Source organism: Lupinus angustifolius, chromosome LG08 (assembly GCF_001865875.1).
Source record: "Lupinus angustifolius cultivar Tanjil chromosome LG08, LupAngTanjil_v1.0, whole genome shotgun sequence".
Lineage (NCBI taxonomy): Eukaryota > Viridiplantae > Streptophyta > Magnoliopsida > Fabales > Fabaceae > Lupinus > Lupinus angustifolius.
In genome coordinates this window covers 2,178,651-2,203,328 of record NC_032016.1, presented here as the reverse complement: position 1 = coordinate 2,203,328, position 24,678 = coordinate 2,178,651, and the positions used below count along the sequence as shown (strand labels likewise).

At 33.1% G+C, this 24,678-nt stretch overlaps 1 protein-coding gene and 2 long non-coding RNA genes across 3 annotated transcripts; 2 read left to right on the top strand and 1 right to left on the bottom strand.

The window, feature by feature from the left end:
- On the top strand, window positions 1,934–12,254 carry LOC109353586. The gene is made up of 3 exons (XR_002108470.1): window positions 1,934–2,068; window positions 5,598–5,603; window positions 12,244–12,254. It is a non-coding gene; the product is annotated as an uncharacterized LOC109353586 (long non-coding RNA).
- Window positions 18,932–19,546, bottom strand: LOC109354260. Its single transcript, XR_002108532.1, has 2 exons — window positions 19,443–19,546; window positions 18,932–19,244 (listed from the first exon to the last, which is right to left on the bottom strand). It is a non-coding gene; the product is annotated as an uncharacterized LOC109354260 (long non-coding RNA).
- Window positions 19,427–23,807, top strand: LOC109354259 (leucine-rich repeat receptor-like protein kinase TDR). Its single transcript, XM_019596626.1, has 2 exons — window positions 19,427–22,330; window positions 23,170–23,807. Exons 1-2 carry the CDS (start codon window positions 19,678–19,680, stop codon window positions 23,577–23,579), a joined length of 3,063 nt encoding a protein of 1,020 aa, XP_019452171.1. The 5' UTR covers window positions 19,427–19,677; the 3' UTR covers window positions 23,580–23,807.

Sequence of the window (24,678 nt, the reverse complement as noted above, 5' to 3'; positions counted from 1 at the left end):
CATTGAAGGACACTGACTATATGTTTCAAACTTTTTCATCATTCCCTAGTGGACCTACCTACCATATATTCATTCATTTTAGTTATATATATTTTTCTATAAATAAAGATTTATTGTCGCAAATCTTATTTCAAATTATATTTTACATCAATGACAATGAAGTAAAAATAAAAAAATAATAATTTTTTTAATTTTTCAGTTAATATAACATATTTTCATTAGTATGAAAGATAGTTTGAGACATGGATTTGGCCATCCTTATTTATTACATATTCAATTGACATAACACTCTTGACTCATGAGTTTTGACACTCCATTTTGTTTATGTCTCTCTCTGCATGCTGTCTTTTCCTTTAACAGCTTTGGGCCTTAGCCTTGCTTTCTTCTATGCTTATAGAGGATAAGAGGTAATAAAGAATGAGAAGGAAAAAGAAAAAGGAAAGTCTTATTACTCTTACCCTTAAGGGCATAAATGTTAAGCTTGGTTTGGTAAAAGTTAAAGTAATTTATTGTGGTAAGAATATTTTAGCTAATAGTTATAGTTGTTTGGCAAAAAAAATAGTTGGGTAATTAGCTAAAATTTCTTGAATAATTTAAAAGGGTATGTGATATTATTAATTGAATAAATTGGAAAATTAAAGGGGGATGAGATTGGATCACATTCTTAAAATTTATAACTTTTCATAAACTGAAAAACTAGTGTTTATAAACTTTTCATAAACTATTTTTTTGTATTACTAAGGACATTCTTTTATCTTTTTGAGTAAGAAACTAATTATTTTCGGGGCTTATGGCTACCCCTCCCAACTAATGTTGCTCATAACAATTAAAATCTTGATTTTTTGATCATCCTTAGAATTTAGCAGAACTTTACACAACTAAACCAATTTTTTGTTGGTTCCATAAACTAATTTTCAAAAGCTATAATATCATTCAAATGTCATCCAGCAAGTAGTAGAAACAACAAATTAAGTTGAAGTCTTGAATTTGGATAATTAGAAAAGGCCAAATCAACAATGTCCTACTTAAAATGAGTTGTCAGTCCTCATATATATCTACTACAATTTTCTTGACCTTGCTTACTAATATATACATTTAAGTATATCTATAATGAAATTGTCTTTTGCATATAAAAAGAATCTCTAATTTATTATCAAACAATTTAACAAACTTTTTGTCTGTATTGATAAACTATAATCTAGCAAATGAGTTAATAAATCTTAAATAAAAATAAGATAATGAGATCCAACGTTACGTTTGTGGTTTAATAGGTTTCCATTTTTCCTAGGACACTCATAGATACTACCCCATGCCACATTCTAAAGATTCACTACCAGCACTATAGTACCTTTTTCTATTCTCTTTCTTTTTTTGGTTATTTTTCTCACATAGGAACGTAAATGATTCTCTCCACATTCAATACTCTAAGAATAGATGATTGATTTTGCTTTTATGACGATTTTTTTTTTACTATTTTGAATAGTGCCTATGTGAGGGAGTGAGTGTAAGTGAGGAAAAAAGAATGGTTTGGTTATTTATAGGTTTTATTTATGTCACTGTAATGGAGCCTAACAAGAGGCATTTAATTAATCGATATTAGTGGGACCTTTTAATACCAAAAAATAAGGATATCCAAAATCAGTATAATAGGTGAACAATTGAAAAAAATCTTGATTGTTAAGTATTTAATTCACCTAACATAGTAGAATTATTAAGTTTGTAATTCACTTTCTTAACTCAATCTTAAGAATATTTGGGTAGTTAATTTTAAGTTGTTACACATGCTAAGGTGGCTGGGAATGTTAATATGATTATTTTGTGTGTTAAGGTTTCATCTCAAAACTAATTGGTCACGAAAGAAGTAAATCAATAAGTATTTAAATCATTCTTGAGACAATGAGATAAGCGATATGTGACTTACTTTATAACATGCTCTCTCCACATAAGTCTGTCGGCGAAAAGTTAAATTTGACCCACAACTAAAGGGTAACTTTTGGCTCATGACAATCAGAAAGAAGTTGGACTCTGACTCTGATATCATGTTAATGTTTCATCTCAAAACAAATTGGTTATGAGAGGAGTAGCTCAAGAGGTATTTATATCATTCATGATTAATTTCCAACATTGTGATTAGAATAATTATAGAGCTATAAAATAATACTATTGATCACACTTATCCTCAAAGTACCAAGAATGACGAAAATTAAACAAAAATTGGTGTTATTAATTTAATGAGTTAACCCAACATCTCCTACACACAATAAGAATACGTTCGGAAGTGGATTGACATGTGGAATGGACATGAATAGAGAGCTTTACATTCAAATTGAGTGTTAAAGTTTTAATTATCATATTCGCTTAAAATATAAATCATAAATACAATGACGAAATTCATCAAATTATGATATAACTAACTTAAGAATGGAATTGAGTGTTAAACTTTTAATTATCATATATGAAAATTCGCTTGAAATGGAAATCATAAATACAATGACCAATTTTATGAAATTATTAAATGATTAACGTAAGACATTTTCAATTCAATCAAATTATAATTTCATCTAGTTTGTATGCATTGTCAATGCTAGTGTTACCAAAATTGGCAAATTAGTTTAGTTGTTATTTTAACTAAATGGATTGTCAAAAGAAATATAAAGAGTATTTTATCTATGGGGAATTGATTGTTATTTATTGTTTAGCAAACCTACTTAAATAGGATGTATAAGGGTTTTGATTGGAAAATTAATTAATGAAAGTAAAAGTAAAACAAAAGTAAAAGATGACGAATTTGATTTGATAGTGTAGAACCTGAGATTAGACTTCGTATTCAACATCTAATATTCAATATATAATGACATAATAAATATAACTATTCCTATGAATTTTCCACAACCAGTCCTTATCTATTACCAATTCATTGTATAATCCTTTAACAAATTAATCAATCAATCGTAATAAATTGAATATTATAATGCCTAGTTTATTAACTTCATTTCTATAATTAACATATTACTAGATAGTATATTCTAGAACTAGTTTAAACATGAAATTCTCATTACACATATTCAACCCTTAAATCCTGCATTGGATTGTCCCGTCAAACAAGCATTAGAAACATGAGTAGACATGAAAAATAATAAAATATTATTAAAAGCACAAAGTCATAATAAAAATAATAAAATATTAATAAAATAGATATTTAATCCCAAATAGAAGGGATGTAGCTCCTCTTTACCATAGAAAGGTACACATTCTTCTTCAATGCAAGGTTGCAAAGAGTCGTGTCGTCTTTAATCCTCCTCCTATTAATCCTAATTTTAGTGTGATTCTGTGATTATCTTCAAAGATTGTGATTAGATTTATTTTTTATTCTAATATTTATCTTCTTTTCAGCATGTATATCTCTAACGATTCTATTCATATTTATCTTCTGCTTCCATATCTATTCTCTTTTAGATGGTGTATTTGGAATGACATAAAAATTGATATATAGAATTTGATCATTATTTAACTTAATGCATAGTATGACTGACATTTATGTAAACTTATAAGGTCAAAAAGTGCCCAATTATCCTTGTTGAAAGAGATGAAGATGAAGAAAGAAAACTCATATCATTTTTTAGGGTTTTGGACATGCATGTATATAAAAGAATACAAATAAAGACTATTGGTCTCAATGACTTGGGCCTTACTAACATTTACAATATCAACACTCTTCCTCAAGCTGGGGCATAAAAATCATATGCGCCGAGCTTGTTACATATATAACCGATTCGTGGAGCTCTTAGAGATTTATTGAAGACATCTACTATTTGATTATTAGAGTTAAAAAAAACTAGTGATAATATCTCCTGATTCGATCTTTTCCCTAACAAAACGACAATCTACTTCAATATGTTTAGTCCTCTCATGGAACACAAAATTTGAAGCTATATGCAATGACGCTTGATTATCATATAGTAGAGTCATTTTCTTAGTCTCTCCAATATGAAGTTCTTCAAGTAAATGTTTCATCCAAATGAGTTCTTGAGTCAGTAACCCCATTGCTTTATATTCAGCTTCCACGCTAGATCTTGCAACTACAAGTTGTTTCTTGCTCTTCCAGGATATTAGGTTTCCTCCGACTAGTACACAATATTTAGTAGTGGATCGTCTGTCACTATGCCCAACCGGCATCTGAATAGCCAACAATCTAAGTATGACCCTTATCTTCATAAATAATACATTTTCCTGGAGCACCCTTAATATACTTCAAGATTTGAATTACTGCATCCAATTGATCTTGGCAAAGAGAATTTAAGAATTGGCTTACCACACTAATTGTAAACAAAATATCTAGGCGATTGACTGTGGGGTAGTTTAATTTCCCAACAAATCTCCTATATCTCCCTGGGTATGAAAAAGGCTCCCTTGGTTAGGTAGGAGCTTGATATTTTGATCCATATGAGAGTCATCTGGCTTAGCATTCAGTAAACATGTATCCTCGAGAATATCCAAAGCATATTTCCTTTATGAGATCATTAGACCATCTTTAGATTGAGCCACCTCAATACCCAAGAAGTAACGAAGTTTGCCAAGGTCTTTAGTCTGAAATTGATGAGAAAGATGATGTTTTAACTGGATTATACCCCGTTGATCACTGCCAGTTTTTACAATCAAGTAAATACATCCTTGAGTTGAATGGCGATAGAAAATCGAGTGGTTATCACCACTTCGAAACATACCAAATTGTTTTACTATCATGCTGAATCTGCCAAACCAAGCTCCTAGAGATTGTTTAAGACCATAAAGACATCTATGAAGTTTGCAAACCATATTGGACTCCCCTTGAGCAACAAACCCAGGTGGTTGCTCTATATATATTTCCTTTTCGAGATCACCATGTAGGAATGCATTCTTAATACCAAGTTGATGAAGAGGTCAGTGGTATGTGGCAGCAATAGAGAGGAGAAGGTGAATATAAGTCATTTTGGCAATAGGAAAGAAAATGTCACTATAGTCAAGGCCATATATATGAGTGTATCCAATAGCCACCAAGTGAGCCTTGTATCGATCAATCTTACCATCAGGACCAACCTTAATAGTAAAGAGCCAACGACAACCAACCAAAGACTTCCCTGGAGGCAAAGGAACAAGTTCTCATGTGCCAGTACATTGAAGAGCAAACATTTCTTCAATCATTGATTGTCTCCAAGCTTGGTAGGAAAAAGCTTCACCTACAGCGTTAGGAACAACAACAGAGGACAAAGAGGAAATACAAGTGTAATGTAGAGAAGAAAGGTGATGATAACTCAAAACATTATAATGAGGAGATGGATTATGAGTAGAACGCATACCCTTATGTAGAGAAATGGGAAGTTCATATTCATGTGGAAGGGCCAAAAATGGGAATGGAACAGGTGTCGGTGGTGAATCTAGAATGACCTCAACAAAAAGACCATGGGCAGGGATATACATCAAAGGAGGTCGTGGACGACGATGATATAACTATAGACGTCGTTCAATTGGGTGATCCACACAGTGGGTAGGTGGGGTCATAGGCACAAGAGTCTAAACTATAGGAGGAACTAGGGCAACTATATGCAAAGGCTCATGAGGGGATGGTTGTTTCTCAAGGTATGGAATAGACTTGAAAAGGTAACATCAATTGATATTAGGTAAAATTGAATAGTGGGTGAATAACAATGTTAACCTTTCTAAGATCGATGATATCCATAAAAGACACACTTGAGGGAGCGAGCATAGAGTTTATCAAGGCTAGGGGAGAGATTGTGAACAAAACACGTGAAACAAAAACAAGAGGTAAAATAGGTGAAGACGTGTATAGGGAAAAAAAGGACAGAGTAGAGTACTGCATCATCAAGGACAGATGAGGACATGAGATTTATGAGATAACAAGTAGTTAGAACATCATCATCCCGAAAACGAGATGGAACATTACCGTGAAGAAGAATAGTTCAAGTTGTATCGAAGAGATGTCTATTTTTGCGTTCAACAACCCCATTTGTTTAATTGTATGAGCACATGAGGTTTGATGAAGAATGCCATTAGTGGTCATGAAATGTTGGAATTGCATAGACAAGTATTCATAGGCATTATTACTACATAAGGAGCGAATAAAAATATAAAATTATGTTTTAATTTCGTGATAAAAACGCATGAATATAGAGAATAACTCTAATCTATTTTTCATTAAAAATAACCACATACAACGAGAGAAATCATCAATGAAAGTTACAAAATACTTATGCCCAAAACTAGTACTAATATGACAAGGACCCCAAACATCAGAGTGAACTAAAACAAAAGGGGACAATGCACGTTGATCGACTCGATTGGAATATCAACTACGAATTTGTTTCCTTAACTAACACAACTCACGATGTAAACTAGATAACTTAGACAGACTAAGCACTAACTTGTGAAGCTTGTGAAAACTTGGATGATCCAATTGAGTATGAACTTTAAGTGGTGAATCTCTCACATTGCATATCCTGGGTGAAGATAAGTAGTAGAGGCCATGGGATTCACATCCGACACCAATCGTCTATCCCGAACTTTGGTCCTACAAGGTAACATTGTGGTTAGTAAAGATAACATTATAATTGTGAGATTGAGTCAAATGAATGACTGAAATCAAATTAAAAAGGACACTCTTGGAAATGAAATGCATTATGAATTGATAGGAATTAAGGAGTTTGACAGTACCAATCCCTTGAGATTTGGTTTCAGTACCACTAACTGAAGTAATAGTAGGTAAGTAACTAGATTCAGAAAGCGGGGAGAACAAAGTCTTACTACTAGTGATATGGTTAGAGGTACCTGAATCAATAACCAATGATCCAAGAGAACGAGACTGAGAGGTGCAAGCAGAGGAAGTACCAGTTTGCATAATTGATGCACAAGAACCAAAGTTATTGTGACTTTCAAACCATTGGAGAAAATCAACATAGTCAGCTGGAGTAGGTGTAGGTTGAAGCAAAGTCTGAGGTATGTTAGTTTCAGTTGCATTAACAAGGCGTGATGGAAGGTACTCTTGTAGTTTCCAACACCGATCAATAGTGTGTCCTAAACGATGATAATGATCACACTTGGATGATTCTTGGAGTTGGATGAAAAACCATGAAAGCGTCCTTATGTGTTATGTTGAGACACAAGGGCAGCAGTATCACCAAGGCTTTGAACAACTGAGATTTCTGGAGTAGACTGCATTGGGACCCGGAGGAGTATCGACGATGTTGTGGATAAAGTGGGGACTTTCATCGACCCTAAAATATGATCACGTGTAGAAATGTACTTTGGAGGCAAACCATAAAGTGCAAGGATCATAAAGAAGGTGCTACGTTGCTCAAGTTCTCTCTTCTTTTCAGCAGCGACAAGAGGAGCTAGAGATAAAAGTTCATTAAGTTGATGGAGTGTAGCATGAACACGACCAAGATAGCTGGACATAAGACTATCAAACTTCTCAGGTGCAATGAGATGGGGACTGAAAATTGGTTTTATAGTAGGATGTAGTGTTGACTTGATGACATTGCACAATTGTGCATTAATATTCTCATACTTTAGACATTCAACGACATGCACGTCTTTTGCCTTCTTAGTGGGATGTTCCTTATACCCTTGACCAGTAATCCATAGTTGAATATCTTATTCCCAAGTGTCATAGTTAAAACCATCCAACTTTTCCATAGAGAGTGGAGAAGTGATATAGTTTGTGAAAATAGTATTGTCAATCTTGGGTCGTCGTTGAGATGAACCAAGGGCTGCCATAATTGAAGGGGAGATAGATGAAAAAAACAGCAGTTGTTTGCACGACAGAGGTTGTTTACACCAGAAATGTGGTTGTTGGATGTGAAACACACCGTAACTCGGAAAAAGAAACATAGATCTAGGACCAGGAGGCCAAGGCGAGTCTTGCACCGCGAAAAACGACCAGAAAGGCTGTCAGCATGGAAAAACAGCCAGAAATGTTGCATGAAAGGTAGCAGCGACAACAACTACAGAACACGTTGGAGAGGGAAAAAGCTTTTAGGTTCTTGATACCATGTTGAAAGAGATGAAGATGAAGAAAGAAAACTCTTATCCATTTTTTAGGGTTTTGGAAATGTAACTATATAAAAGAATACAAATAAAGACTATGGCCCACAATAACTTGGACCTTATTAACATTTACAATATCAACAATCCTTATTATCTAAAACATTTTTTGCACTTAACAATGACATATAAGAAAAGGGTCAGGAGAATTATATAATCAAAGATTGATCAAGAAATTTGAAAATGTAGATTGATAGAGCTTTCATATAGTAATTATTTGACAGAATGAATTCAATCTTCTTGTGATTAAAGGAAGGCTTGAAAGGACTAAACAAGGACTACCCATTCTTTGATTGAATGCCATCCATCCTCATTTCCCAGCCTTATCTTCATCTTTATTTGTGTTGTGAAAGACTCTAAAGAGTCGGAAGAAGAGGCGGGCGATGTAGAATAACCCATCAACATCTTAAAATGGGCCCAGGATAACCCATCAACGTAAGTGTGCCCCAAATGCTCATTATTGCTATTAATTTCAAAATTAATGGTGGACACGGAAAAAAAACGACATCGTAGATTGATGGAAGAAAGATACTTGCACGCACAAGCCACGATAAAAATGAAGCGGTCATCAATCCCAAACTAATCACGTATCGAGCGTCAACTAAGCAATAATAATGGCTACCCATGTGGCATGTACCAGCTAAATTCACAAAAAATAAAAGGATACCACCAAATCAAGTTAAATTGGTCGAATAATTGAAAGGCTTCCTGCCTAAAATGCTTGTTAAAGACCTGAAACTCATGATGCATTCAGATGTCACCAACCCGAAAGAATGGATCATTTCAACAATCCACTAAGACTTGCAATAACAAGAATGAAAGACTTGCAATAACTAAAACGAAAAACTTGAGTCTTATGCCACGTCCATCTACGACTACACCTGTAGATTAAGGGCAACTATTCTATCCTAGTGTCAGGACTAGTCAATAATGGCCGGCCACTAGGAATCAAGCCAATAACCAGACAAATGAAATCCAGTCCACACAACTACTGATCATGTCTGGAAAGCCAGTCTAGCTAAAGAAAAGGATGACAATGACAAGACTTGATTAATTTAGTAACTACAACACATGAAAACTTTTTTTCACACCAAAGATAAGACCATGCCACCTAAGTAGTGCAGATTCACGTTACCCACATGATAAAGATAGTTCAAATCTACAACATTACCAATGTGAGAAAGGATAAAGTCATGTAGCCCACAAGGATGATGACCACTATAGATGGTAAAACAAGTAATGCCTACGGGCGCGCCTGTATAGCCACATTTTTTGGGGGCATGATATACAAATTTCCCTCATATTCTCGTTCCCCCTGCTCGTTTGCAAGTCAAGCTCGTGGGTATTTCAATTGGCCAATGTGAGCGGCCTAAGGGCATAATTTAGAGAAAAATAAGAAATTTTTTTATATAAAATATGATGTAATGTAATTTTAATGCCTCAAAAAATTATAATATAATGTGAGTTGTTCAACTACATATAAAATATTAAAGTTTTTGTTAATTTTTATCTTCAACTACTTTATTTAATTTCATTTTTTTATTATATGGACTTTTTTTAATCCTTAAATAATGTATGTGGGTCTCCCACATGATTGTTAGCCCATTTTAAAACAGATAGAACATTTAATTTTATCCGTTAAGACAATATAGGCAAGTTCGTGTCCACTTAAATTTTGCGGGCACATGCAAAACAGGTCGGGCGGCCTATTTTGCCATCTCTAATGACCACCCATTGGAATATAATGCAGACCATTCCATCTCAATAGAAATAGGTGAAGTCATTGTGAGAGATATTTCCAAAATATCTAAATTCATGAATAAATATATAAATATTATGGAAGATATACGAACAGGGGCACCACGGTTGACAATGGGCATAACCCACCGCTAGACTATGGCATACATTCGGTAGAATTTCGAACCGTTAAACTATATACCTATTCGAATGAACAAGTGTAGATTCTCAAATGTATTTCTCTTCACCAAGTGACATTGTTATCTCTATAAATAGAGGCACTTGAAATCAGATTTGGACACACAAATTTTGATCTCTAAGAAATTGTCCTCCATTTCTCTAATGCATGAGAGAAATGTAGGAACCATAAGTTTGTAAACTACTATTGAAAGATATGCTTTGTGTATTTGTGCAAAACACATCAAGGTTTGCCAAAGTATCTTGAAGGGAATTCGTTGTTCATCCTATTTGCATCCATTATACTTAAATTGGTGGGGGCGAATCGAACCTAAATGTTAGTGTAACAACACACGCTTTGGAGGTTTCTACATGCATATCAATCAACCATTTCTTTGTTCAAGTGATACAACATCTTCCCATCAAATAATTTTTTCCTACAGTCACCCATATGAAAAAAATCATACTCTCACTCAACTTTCTCTCTCTAAAGCATATACTTATACTAACTTAAGTATCAAAATCCCAAGATAGTAACCCAAAGTTATCCAAGAACGACTCTTATCAATTTAGTAAGAATATCCAGATTTCAATTGACCTCTTCCACAATGAAGAACAATGTGAGTTCTTGTTTTTAGAAAACTTAAGAGACAAGTCTCAAACATCATTAATGTCGATTTCTTGCACTACATAGAATAGTAAAGCAACAACGTCTAAAATTGTCATTTAACAAAGCACCTCAAAAGCTATAAAAGTAGACATTTAACCACGTTCACTGAAGCACTGTTAAATGTCTACTTTCTAATAAGACAATATCTCTCTCATACATTCTATTAAACACATGACAAGCATGCCCAACTCCACCACATTTGCGATAGATTTGTTAAATCACCAACGACTCTAGCTACATTCAACCTTAACATATTCCAATACTATAAAATAACATATTAGTAATGAGATCTTACGCAAATTGTTCATTCTTTCTCCTCCAATGTGCAAGTCCTTACAGAGTGTTCATGTGTTCCTCAATGATCAATGCAAGCTGCAAATACAAATAAAAATGTCATCTCTAAACAAATTGCAAAAGTTATGAAAAAAAATACAAAATTAGCAGCAATTGTTAAAGAATATTTACCATTACACTCAAACCTTGTGTTCTAAACCAGTGAACCATAGCCAAAACCCTATAACATCATAGCTGCATAACTTCACAACAAATAAAGACTTGTTATTTATGGTGTAAATGCAAACATCAAGACTGAATCAAAAATAAATAAATGAGCTAAAATAAGATAACGATTTACCTTATGCGTGAAGAGAAAAACCAAAAACCGATAACTTGTTTGAAGAGAGAAACTAAAAACAAAAGAGAAAAAAATGTCATGGAGAAGAAGAAAAGTAAGAGAAATAATAAACTGATTGATATGTGTATTATATTATTGTATGTGAGGTTTTGTTTTTGAATTTGAAAAAATTTCCGCTCACTAAAGGTGTTATCTTTAACAACGCTTTCTTCAATAAGTGATGTTAAAGGTGTTATCTTTAACAACGCTTGTTTAAGTAAGATTCATTAAATGTGTTATCTTTAACAATGCTTATTGAATAAATGATGTTAAATATATAAAGTATCATCTTTAATAGCGTTTTCTTCAATAAGCGTTGTTAAAGATAACACATTTTTAACAACACTTGCTTAAATAAGTGTTGTTAAAGATAACACATTTAACAATGCTTATTGTAGAAGTGTTGTTAAATATATGAAGTATGATCTTTAATAACGTTTTCTTCAATAAGCGCTGTTAAAAATAAACCTTTAACAGCGCTTTCTTCAATGAGCGCTGTTAATTCTTTTCCACCTTATATTTAACAGCGTTCAACACATAAGCGATATTAAATGTACGTTGTTAAATATCAATTCTGGCGTAGTGTTGTATTTTTTCTAAAGAATTATTCTTTAACTATACAACTTCAAAATCTCCCAAAATAATGAAGGTTAATTTTGTAATTATACATGTAAAGTAACTCTTATTAAAATTACTAAAATAATGTTCTTTCCGGAAAAAAACTATTTCTAAAAAATCAATAATTTAGTAACTTAAAACTTATTGTTTACTAAACCAAATCATAACTCATTTTGAAAATTATAATTCAAGCATGCATTAAGTTTGCAGGTTTGTATCAATTTAAAAAATTAAATGTCCACTTGGGCTTTTTTATTCATTTTTAAATAAGTGAGACTTCCTATATTCATGTAAATAATTGGAGTCAATTTTTTAAATAACAGATTTTTAAACATTTTCAGTAATTTCAAAAACCTTGATGTTTTGAATAATTATGTACATTTGTGGTTGATAATAAAACTACAATTGTAATCACGATACACTTTTATATATATATATATAGAATACTCTAACTCATATTTGAAACTTTGATTAGAACTCATACTTGTTTTGTTAAATAAACTCCTTAATTATTAAAAGCATGTTTCTCATGTATGAGTTGACACACATAGTAATATAATATTGGTGGGAGTAACCATGAGAAAATCAACAAATATGATAATTTGCTACCTAAACAAAACCAACAATTCTTATTCCTCTTCCGAGGAGAATTCAAAATCCTTAAGGTATTTGCATTCAATAAATCAAAAGAGGAATAATAATAATAAATAAATAAAATCAGACCCCATATTTTAATATAGTTGAAGTTGAAACTCATACTAGATTTCCTAACAAAAGGAATTGTAACTTTTGTTGAGATTAGAGTGTTCAATATCAAAACATTGAAACTTGGGACCTCAAATAATTTGGATTACTATGTTTGGAATTGCAACATTAATAAGAGCATTCTTATTTGTTATGATGTATACTTTGAGTTATATATTAATATAATGTCACCGTTACTCTATAATCTAAGGCAACTTTGTTAGTTGACTATATATAAATTGTGTCACTCCATGTGTTATTTAATGTGAGTAGTCAGAAAAATATTTAATTATTAAATTTTTAACTTATATATTTTTTATTCAATTAAAATAAATAACACATAAATTAACACAATTTATAAAACATTAAATATGCTTCCGTGCCAGCTATATTAAGTGTGTTTGAATTATATAAATAGAGGTGTCCTCTTTTCTTTAATAGTAATTTCTTTCAAATAATATGTGTTCAATTTTGAGTTCCTCTCTTTCTCTCATTCTCTATCTGGAATAAAATATCAAAGTCAAACTATTTGATACTAAATATCTTACTAGTATCAAATATGCTATATGGTATTAAACTTCAATTTTAAATATAAATGGAGCATCACGTTATAGACAAGTCACATCAATATATCAATATGAACTCTGATCATAATTCAAGACATCTTCCTTAAAAAATGACACACATTCGGGTGATGTCAGGTCTGTAAACATTGTTGCAGATGACTGTATATTATGTAATGTGGTACATAAGGTAACAAAAGCTACATGGTTAGTGCACAGTAAACAATTTTTTTTGCAGTTGAATAATTTTTATATTATTATTACAATACTTCTTATAAAAATATAGGTACATTGTGTGCCAAATTTGACATGTGGTATTATTAAGTCTTATATTGAGTAGCATGATAAACTCAATATGATATTAAAGTTATGAGACTTTCTTACCTAATATATTAGTTTTTTTGGTTATGTTCTCCTAATGTATTTAAGTCCTAGTAATTTATCTTTTTTATAGTGAATTTTGTCACGAAAAGAATTACATATAGGTTCTAGATAAAAATATATTACTAAATACTTATAGGTGAGTTACGTAGCTAAAAGAGAAACGACCTTAGATTAAGATATATTATTAGTCTTTTTGGTTGCACTCTTCTCGTAAACTCATAGCGAAGTGAATAGGAATAGGAAAATTGTGACCATAATAAGGATGAAGAATTGAAGAGATTGAGAGGGAATCACGCTTAGGGGTGGGGAAGAGAAGGGCACAAATAGGGGTGCTATGATATCCCATGCCATCATAGCTCATGAGACAATCCAAATGGTAGGGCCATGTACACTACTTCATGGGTATATATATGTTTTAGTAACTTTGATAACTAATCACTTTTATGAATTTAGTGAATTCAACTTTTTTTTAATGAATATTAGTAGCTTAATATATAGTATATATTGATTTGATTTTTTTGAAATTGGAATCTGAGTTGCTATATTTTCATCAAACAACTCAGATTTATTAAAGTTATAAAAAGTTATCAGCACCAAAACAAACATATACAGTGTGGTACTATTCTGCTTCATCACCTCACTAGTCATAAGGTAGCATAAGCACTATAGAGTATAGAGAAAGTGACCTTATTATAGCAACACAACAATGAATTCCATGTGCTTCTATATGTTCCCTCCCCTCAACATGATAATGCCATGCCAATTCCAAATCATGCATGCCTATATTAAAAACCAAAGTTAGGATCGTAGTCATGGTTGCGGTTACTATAATTGTATTTATTGCAGTTGTTATGACATAGATCATGGTCATTATAATGTGAAATTTAGGATTAAAAAATTATTTTTAATTTTGGTGTGGTTTTATGAGGTCTGATGCAACTAAAATGCAGCCTGATGTGGTTGTGTTGAGATCTTGTGTGACTGCATCATTGTGATTCACTATCATATCATAATTGACAATTGTATTGTGATACCGTTATTGTGATAACACAATCACAATATTGCAGCTACATCAAGTGATGTGATCTAATATATAAAGCAATGGGTTAATCATATATAACTTTACCATAGAAGTATATAGAATGACATTATAGGATAAGGACATTATAGTATATGAATAATGATAAGATTGAGATAAGATATAAGCAGATTAAACTCTTATCTTGTCAAATACTTAGTGTATTCAAGATAAAAATTATATTGATACCATGGTGATGATAATGATAATAGTGTTGCTTATTTCTAACTTAGCTCTCTTATCTCATAAGAAAGAAAATACACGAACATAATAGAATATGTTAAAATTATAGTTCTATCCTATTTTACTGGCTCATCAAACTATTCAGGATGGTATTAGGATATAATACAATACAATATCATATCCTAATTCTTTTATCTTCACCACTAAACAAAGAGAACATTAAATAGCTATGACATTAAATATGTTGCCGTAAATCTACTAACAAAAGTTAAAAGATGAAAATTTAATGGTAATAAGATATCTTTATAGAAGTGTGAAGGTTAAAAGGGAGACAAAAGAAAAAAATTGTGGTACCCACAATAGCACTCACCACCAAAACAATGGGTCCCAAACACTATTGTGGGCTGTGGCGTGGTCTTTGTCTCTGCCAATGCTGCTAGACCTCACACTCTTCATGCTCATGTGCCTATCTTAACCTTTACTTTGTGATGGATGTTTTGGTCATTTCCACAAACCTTCAAAATCATTTTTCAAGTTTCAAAATGTCCCAAGTCTACTTATTAAAAAAAATATTAAAAAATGTCCCATGACAACTCTATATAAATTCATTACATGTCTTGATAATGGCTGAAGAGAATCACGTAAGAATGATTGTTATCGTAAGAAACGGTGAATGGTTCATATGGTTCTTCTTCAATGGCATTCCATATATCAAAGTTTTGAGATTCTATGAAAATTCTCATTCTGATTTTCTAGAAATTATAGCACTCTCCAACAAAGCTTGGAGGGAAGTTGATGTTGGAACATTTTTCTCCTAGGAATGATCTTGAGGTCATCTTTAATATAGGATAAAATTTGAGAATATCTTACTCAAAACTAGCTCTGGTGCCAATTGTAAGACTGAGATTGCAACTAAAGATTGCAACTAAGAAATGAGTGAATTAGTTGACTTAAAATAATGACAACTTTTTCTGCAAATTTAAGAGTTAAAGTGCAGCGAAAAATATATGCAGAAAATTAATAAGTAAAATCAAATAGATAAGGGAGAAGAGAGCACACAAAGATTTTATACTAGTTCACTTTCTTGTCCATCGAATGCTACGTCCAATACTCTTGCAGTACAAGAGATTTTTCCATTAAAGATTATGAGTTGCAATTATAATATCTCACTCCGAAGTTTCTATCTACCTTACACACTCCTTAATCCTTATTCACAGATACTTTCTGCTCACTCACGGGCTCTTCAATATAGATTATTATTTAACAATGAAAGTGTACCTATCATTCTTCTACCAATCCAATTGTATTATTGAATCATGTTCTAAATACATAAGTTTAAGATATAATAAGCATGGCGTTTATTCCAAACTGCATGCAATCATTATATTTCCAATATTGGACTTTATTAAAAAAAACATTTTATTGCTAATATATTTCCCGGGGATTGAAGATGTTAGATACTCACATTTTATGTCTTACAATTTTACCAACTTGACCGACTCTTGAGAACATTATTATGAGTAAAGGAAGTAATTTCAAAAATCATATATTGTATATGTAAAACATGTATATATCGGATTAGTCTGAGACAAAAAATGAAATAGTATTAAAGATAGGTGATCTCTATCCATAATGTTTATGTTATAATGGTGTGAGCATAATACAGAATACATAATAGGAAACATTGATGTCATTTGTTTAAATTATTGGAGTGTGCTTGTCATGTTGACAAATGTGAGGACACTCCTTTAAAATATCTCTATTCATTTAGTTGTAAAAAATGAGCTTTATATTAAATACAAGTCAATCACACTCCATCAAAATGAATACAAATGTTAGGACACTCCTTCAAAATGATGCAATGGTGTCTATTCATTTTAGTTTCATGAGCTTTATATTAAATACAAGTCTCACTCAATTTGAAGCTCAGTATATTAATAATTGAGTGGAAGCATGATGCAATATTAATGGTGTCTCTTGAACATGATTACTGTATCATACATTCCATAAAATTATTAGTTACTGGTTTTTACATATATCTTTGGATTTAATACATATAGTCATATATGCCAACAATGTAATTGTTTTTTTTTAATATTTTTAGCCCACCATTTATATATTAACTATCACTGATTTTTAAGCAAAAGTAATATAAATTGATATTGAATGGTATATTGTTAATAACAAACTTTACTGTAAGAGTACATAGATATTAATCTCTATTTCTTTTTCTGAAGGCATTCATGATCTGATTACAAAACATACTATGGTGACAGCCATAGAATTATCCTTTATACATTTCTTTTCTCTATAATTAGCTTTTCCTTGTCCTTTCTGTCACACATTAATTATCCTAGCCATTCTAGTTACTATTTCCATAGTCCATACATTTGATCCCATATCTTACTTCTTATAATTGTATTTTAATAGCACTTTACAAATAGGTCTTAATACAATGTACATTTTATATATCAAAATTACTATTAACCAAAACTAATAGTGTGTGAGTGCATCATTTGCCTCCATAGTCCATAGCAGTATAGCATGTCCGATCACTAATTAGACTTAAAAATGACTCTGCTTTATACTGTTAACTGAATGAGGGGTTGAATTGTTTTAAAATGGAGAAATTTCAGTTTGATCGTATTAAACCTAGTTAAATCGGAATAACCCAAGAAGTGAACCGAACGGTTCACTTAAAATTAAAAAAAAAAGAACACTACTCTAATGTTTTGTTTTATTCCAATTCAAAAAAAAAATGGATATGTTTAATATAATTATATAAAATTTTGTATTAAAATATAATAGATATAATCATGGCATTAAAACTGTTTAACGCACTGGTAACAGTGATAAAAAAAGAGATAGTAGACATGCAATTTAGAAATAGAAAAAGATGTTTGATGGCAGCATGCACAAGTCAGTAGCAAATTGGGATTGAGGATGATTGTGTTTGAAGCTTTATTCTTATCTTAAGGTATACTTTTAATAACATTAATGATACAAAGTAGTAATTGCCCATCATAGTAGTCCTTTAGTGAAGTCAAACTGTGCTGAAAAAGTGACAAATTTTAAGCATGTTCTGTATTTAATATAGTATTAGTGAAGCATCAACAGTGAAACCATTATTGTATAACACTCTTTTTTGCTAATGCTTTGAAATGGACAAACAACTATTTTCTTGAATTTCAAACACCAGTGCCAATTCAAATAAGAGCATATGCTTCCATTTTTCTTCTATTCTTATTCCTTTTCTTTTAATCTTTCAGAGCAGAGTAATATCTCAATTAATTATCAAGCAAAAGTATAATTAACAATATCATCATTACATTGTTGGTACATAAATAAAGGGGCAAATTTGTTATTCTCTTTTCATTCCTATGTAGGGGATGTTAACAAGTGTCATTAGGACATTATTTAAGGAAGTAAAAGAAGTAACTTTGCATTAAAAAAATGTTGTATCTCACATATAGAAAAGTTTTGAACTTGAACTTCCAATGTAAACTTATTCTTTTTGTATTCCTTAAAGGATGTGTATTTCATTTGAAATATGATGGATGCATTTCCCTTAAGAGAGTTACACTGCTTGAACAAGTTTGTTAAAAAAATATATAAGGACAAGAAAGAGATTGTGCAACAGGATCACTTAGTTGTTTGGTTGTTTAAGATTTTCATATGTTTAAGGTGAAAAGCTAGGCAAGGTTGTTCTCCTTGTGTCAATTAGTATACATCCAAATAAGGGTCTAATGATCACACAAATTTGGTCCCAAAATATTGTTATTGTAATTATATAGGTGCATGGTTTATGATATATAGATATGCATGCATATATCACATGTGGACATTGAAATTCTTGATTGGAATTATGCAGACAAACTTGTATAACAAAATTAGAATACTTGTGGTCCATACTTCATCTGAATCTCCATGATGGTGCCAAGGAATGAAATATACAAAACCCAAAGCCCTAAAATACCACCATAAAGGAAAAGAGGGAGTCTATTCCCAACGGTGTCTCATTCCTTGTTTCGGGCCAATCACATATTGATACATGAATAAAATAATTTTTTTAAAAACAAAACGTAACATTCTAATTGGCTCGGAATAAGGAATGAGACACCGTTTGAGACAAGTGATCTTTGTAGGGGAGGCCAAATACAAAAAGCACAAAAAAAAAGGCTCCATATACATATGCAAAAAGAAGGGTAACAGTAGAAAATTAAAGGAAAAGAAAATACCTGTTAATTTAAATAATTGGTGTTGAGGGAATATGGTGGGAAATTCTGATAGCTTTCTTGGATCCTGCTAGAGACATTGTCACTGTTACACATATTTATCAAATTGTTAGCCAAAGATAAAGGAAACAAGGGAATGATGAAAAGTGATAGCAAAAGAAAAGGTGGAAAAGAATTCCAAGAAAATTAAAAGTAGATGGATATGAGACAAAGGTAGAATACTAATGCAAGAGAAAGAGACATGGAGAGAGAAATTTGAGGAGGTTCAAATAATAAAGGGGACCATAGAGGGATATAGAAGGTGAAGTAGTAGAAGTTAGTCATTGATGAATTCTTTCTCTCTCTTTCTTTCATGTCCACCAACAAAACCCACTGAAGCAAATTATCATGATGAAACTCACTCTACACACTGCACTCCTAAAAAGTTATTGCATTCCTCATCAAAACCTTCCTTCCCTTAAATTTACCTCTTCAACTTCACCTTCTTCTCATCCATAACCACCCACTACCCTAAAACCATGAAACTTTTTTTGTTCTTTCTCACATTCTCCTTCTTTTCCCAAACATTCCTTGTTTCCTCTGCTGCAACCTTGCCCCTCCAACTCATATCACTGCTTTCCATAAAATCCTCCCTCATAGATCCTTTCAAGTCCCTCCATGATTGGGACCCCTCCTCTGCTACATTATTCAAGTCTAACCCAATATGGTGTTCATGGACAGGTATCACATGTCACCCAAAAACATCTCAAATTATCACCCTTGACCTATCTCAGCACAATCTTTCAGGGACAATCTCACCTGAAATTAGGTACCTATCAAGCTTAAACCACTTGAATCTTAGTGGAAATGATTTTAGTGGAACTTTTCAAGCAGCAATTTTTGAACTTTCTGAGCTTAGGACTCTAGATATAAGTCACAATTCCTTCAATTCAACTTTCCCACCTGCAATATCAAAGCTCAAGTTTTTGAGGGTCTTCAATGCTTACAGCAACAACTTCACTGGCCCTCTGCCTCAAGAGTTAATCAGGCTTCGGTTTCTCGAGCAGCTCAACCTTGGTGGAAGCTACTTCAATGACAAAATTCCACAAGTGTATGGCAGTTTCTCAAGACTCAAGTTCTTGAATTTGGCAGGCAATGCATTGGAAGGTCCACTACCTCCTCAACTAGGCTTGTTATCACACCTAGAACACTTGGAAATCGGATACCAATCATTCTCGGGATCATTACCACCAGAACTGGCATTGCTATCCAATCTCAAATATTTAGATATCTCACTTTCTAACATTTCAGGGTTGATTCCACACAACATTGGCAACTTAACCATGTTGGAGACTTTATATCTCTTCAAGAATAGCTTAACTGGGGAAATTCCATCAAGCATAGGCAACTTGAAATCTCTCAAAGCTCTTGATCTTTCGGATAACCAACTAAATGGTTCAATTCCAGCACAAGTTTCAAATCTGAAGGAACTAACCATTTTGAATTTAATGCTAAACAAGCTAACAGGGGAGATACCTGAAGGGATTGGAGAGCTTCCATACCTTCACATTCTCAAAGCCTTCAACAACTCGCTCATCGGAACTCTTCCACAACAACTTGGTTTGAATGGGTTGCTCCAATGGTTAGATGTCTCCACCAATTCACTCCATGGTCCAATTCCACCATATGTTTGCAAAGGCAACAACCTAACCAAACTCATCCTCTTTGGCAACAACTTCCAAGGTTCTCTCCCAATTTCACTCTCTAGTTGCACCTCCTTGACTCGAGTTCGCATCCAAAACAACCAACTTAATGGTTCAATCCCTCCCGAATTTGCAATTCTCTCAAACCTAACCTACCTTGACATGAGCAACAACTACTTCAAAGGTGAAATTCCAGTAGATTTCGGCAATGCTGCTAAACTAGAGTACCTGAACATCTCAGGCAACTCTTTTGAATCAGCATTGCCGAATAACATATGGAATTCCACCAATCTTCAGATTTTCTCGGCCGCTGATTCCAAAATCAGCGGCCAAATTCCTGATTTTATAGGGTGCAGAAACATATACAGAATTGAATTACAAGGAAACTCACTCAATGGAACAATTCCATGGGACATTGGTCACTGCGATAAGCTTATTCAATTGAATTTGAGCAAGAACTCTCTCACCGGAATCATCCCTTGGGAAATTTCTACACTACCTTCCATCACCATCGTCGATCTCTCTCACAATTCACTCACCGGAACGATTCCTTCCAACTTCAACAACTGTTCCACGCTCGAGAATTTCGACGTCAGCTTCAACTCTCTCACCGGACCAATCCCTAGCTCCGGCATCTTCCCCAACCTCCACCCTTCCTCCTACTCCGGCAACCGCGGCCTCTGCGGCGGCGTTTTGGCAAAGCCCTGCGCGGCGGACGCACTCGCCGTAGGCAATAACGAGGTCGAGGTTCGGAAGCAGCAGCCGAAGCGAACCGCCGGCGCAATCGTTTGGATTGTGGCGGCGGCGTTTGGGATCGGACTCTTCGTTCTGGTAGCTGGGACCCGCTGTTTCCATGCGAATTATAACCGTAGATTCAACAACGAAAACACCCACGACATTGGCCCGTGGAAATTAACCGCATTCCAGCGGTTAAATTTCACGGCCGATGACGTGGCTGAGTGCTTGTCAGTCTCTAATAAGGTTTTAGGAATGGGGTCCACAGGCACTGTCTATCGAGTCGAAATGCCAGGTGGCGAGATCGTAGCTGTTAAAAAGCTTTGGGGAAAGCAAAAAGAGCATTTAATAAGAAGAAGAGGGGTTTTGGCTGAGGTGGAAGTGTTGGGAAATGTGAGGCATAGAAACATAGTAAGGTTACTAGGTTGTTGTAGCAATAGAGAATGTACCATGTTGTTGTATGAGTACATGCCTAATGGGAATTTGGATGATTTGTTACATGGCAAGAATAAGATTGATAATCTAATTTCGGATTGGTTTACAAGGTATAAGATTGCATTGGGTGTGGCTCAAGGAATTTGCTATCTTCATCATGATTGCGAACCGGTTATTGTTCATCGTGATCTCAAACCGAGCAATATACTATTGGATAGCGACATGGAAGCTAGAGTGGCTGATTTTGGTGTGGCCAAATTGATTCAAACCAATGAATCCATGTCTGTCATTGCTGGATCCTATGGCTACATTGCTCCAGGTGAACATCCAAATTCATTTTTAAGTCTTCAATAAATATTATGTGTAGTTTTGGGGTGAATTCATGTTAATATGTTATTTATTTCATTGTTAGATCTTCATTATGAGCATTACTTTGGGGTCACCTTATGTGATATACATATTAGATTCAGGTAGTGTTTAATATACATGTGTGTGTTAATGGAGCTCGTTAATTTGTGAACAAAAAGAATTGAGTGAGAGAGGTTGAAGCTCCAAATTAAAGGCTATTAGTGATGGTGGGGGCATGCAATGTGAACACAGAACACAACTTTGGAGGTTTAAGGTGGTTGGGTTGGGAGTGTATATTTTTTAATATAATCAATGTATTCCATTACACAATGAGTAAAAAACTAATTCATTCAAGATATGTGTTATTTTCCCAATAAGTATCACTTTTAGAACTCGAATATTTAACATTTTAGTATATCTAGAAATCTATTAAGGTCTTATTACATTATTAGATCAATATTTTGTTGATCGGTTAAGAGTGTATCTAAATGTAGGGGATAAGGACTTTTTCATAACCAATTTAGGTTCATGGGTAGTGTGTCCTATTGCATATGAAGAGACATTTTCTTTATTTTTCACTTTCACTAGTTGCTTTTCTCAAAGATCTTCAAATATATAATGGGACCACAAAGAATATTGTCAATTCTCATACTCCTTTAAATCATGAGGATGTTGACTTTGATCTTAATAATCCATTAAAGTAAAGGGCTTGGAATTATATATTTAAATGCCATAGTGTATGTTTTTTTGTTTCATTATGGTATCATCAATTGTACTTGATTCCTAATCCCTATTTTTGTCTTTGTGCAGAATATGCTTACACCCTGCAAGTGGATGAGAAGAGTGATATTTACAGCTATGGGGTGGTGTTGATGGAGATTTTAAGCGGAAAACGCTCCGTGGACTCGGAATTCGGCGACGGAAATAGCATCGTCGATTGGGTTAGATGTAAAATAAAGAGTAAAGATGGGATTGATGATATATTAGATAAGAATGTAGGAGCAGGGTGCAAGTCAGTGAGGGAAGAAATGATACAAATGCTTAGGATTGCATTGCTTTGTACAAGCAGAAACCCAGCAGATAGACCTTCAATGAGAGATGTAATGTTGATGCTACAAGAGGCCAAGCCAAAGAGAAAATTGCATGATAATGGTGTAGCTGAAAATGTGGTTGATAATGGTGATATTCCTTTGCCACAAAAACCAATTTTAGAAACCTAATATGTTTATATATGATGATTGAAATGGGTTTTTCACTTTTTTTTGTTTTGGGTGTTTTTTTTTCTTATTATGGGGGGATTGGTATAGGAGAAAGTGGTTTTCTATTTTTACTTTGAATGGAATTTCAAGTGTTAGAAGTTATCCTAGTTTTTTTGGTGTTATATGATGTTATGACTCTTGTTTGTTAATGTTATATATTAAAAGTGTGTGACTTATGTAGTTGGTTTAGACCATTAACCAAGCAAATATGTGAAAAAATAAGCATGGCATGGTTGAGAATATTAATATGAATGTGATGCTTAACTAGGTGTCCCAAAAGTATTTCATATTTCTTAGGCTTTTTTGAATTTAACACATTTCGGATATACTTCTTTGATACTTTGATGAGGATTCATAGATACTTGTGTGATACTATCAAGATGTTTGTTTTGATTTTGTTTGGAATTTTTTAATAATTAACATTTTAGTACTTTTTAAAGCCTAATTTCAAAATCTACCAAACTAACACATCTCTTGTGATTTTTTTTCCTATTTCTTGAGTTTTCATTCTTTCTTGTGACCAAAACACTCAATGTCCCACTCAACTCATTTTTGTTTCCTCTTGAGAGATTTTGCTACAAAATGGTTGAAGGATTGATTTAGGTTCTCTCAACCCACATTATTCTTTTTTTTTTGTAAATAGCAATCATTTTTATGGGTAAATTGTAAACATTTTAGTTATGTACAATGTCTTTTTATAATGTCTCTTTTTTCATAAAGAATTGATTTTGTGGAAACCCTATGAAGCAATTTTGTCCATCATATAAAAGGGAAGGAGAGAAAACAACTAATTACTATAAAAGTAAAATTGAAATATGGAACAAGGTATAAAGCAATAAGAATTTATCATATGTTGAACCACTCAATAGATTATAGAGGTAATATATCATATATTATTGGGCTCCAATAAGATCGGGTCTCATTGGATCTAGGGTCGGGTTTAGGTTTAAAAGTTAGACCCAGATAATATTTAGGACCGGGTGGACCAAACATGACTCGACCCGTCCTGACCCGTCTCATAGTTACTCACTCATCATGTTTGTATGTGTTTCTATTTAAA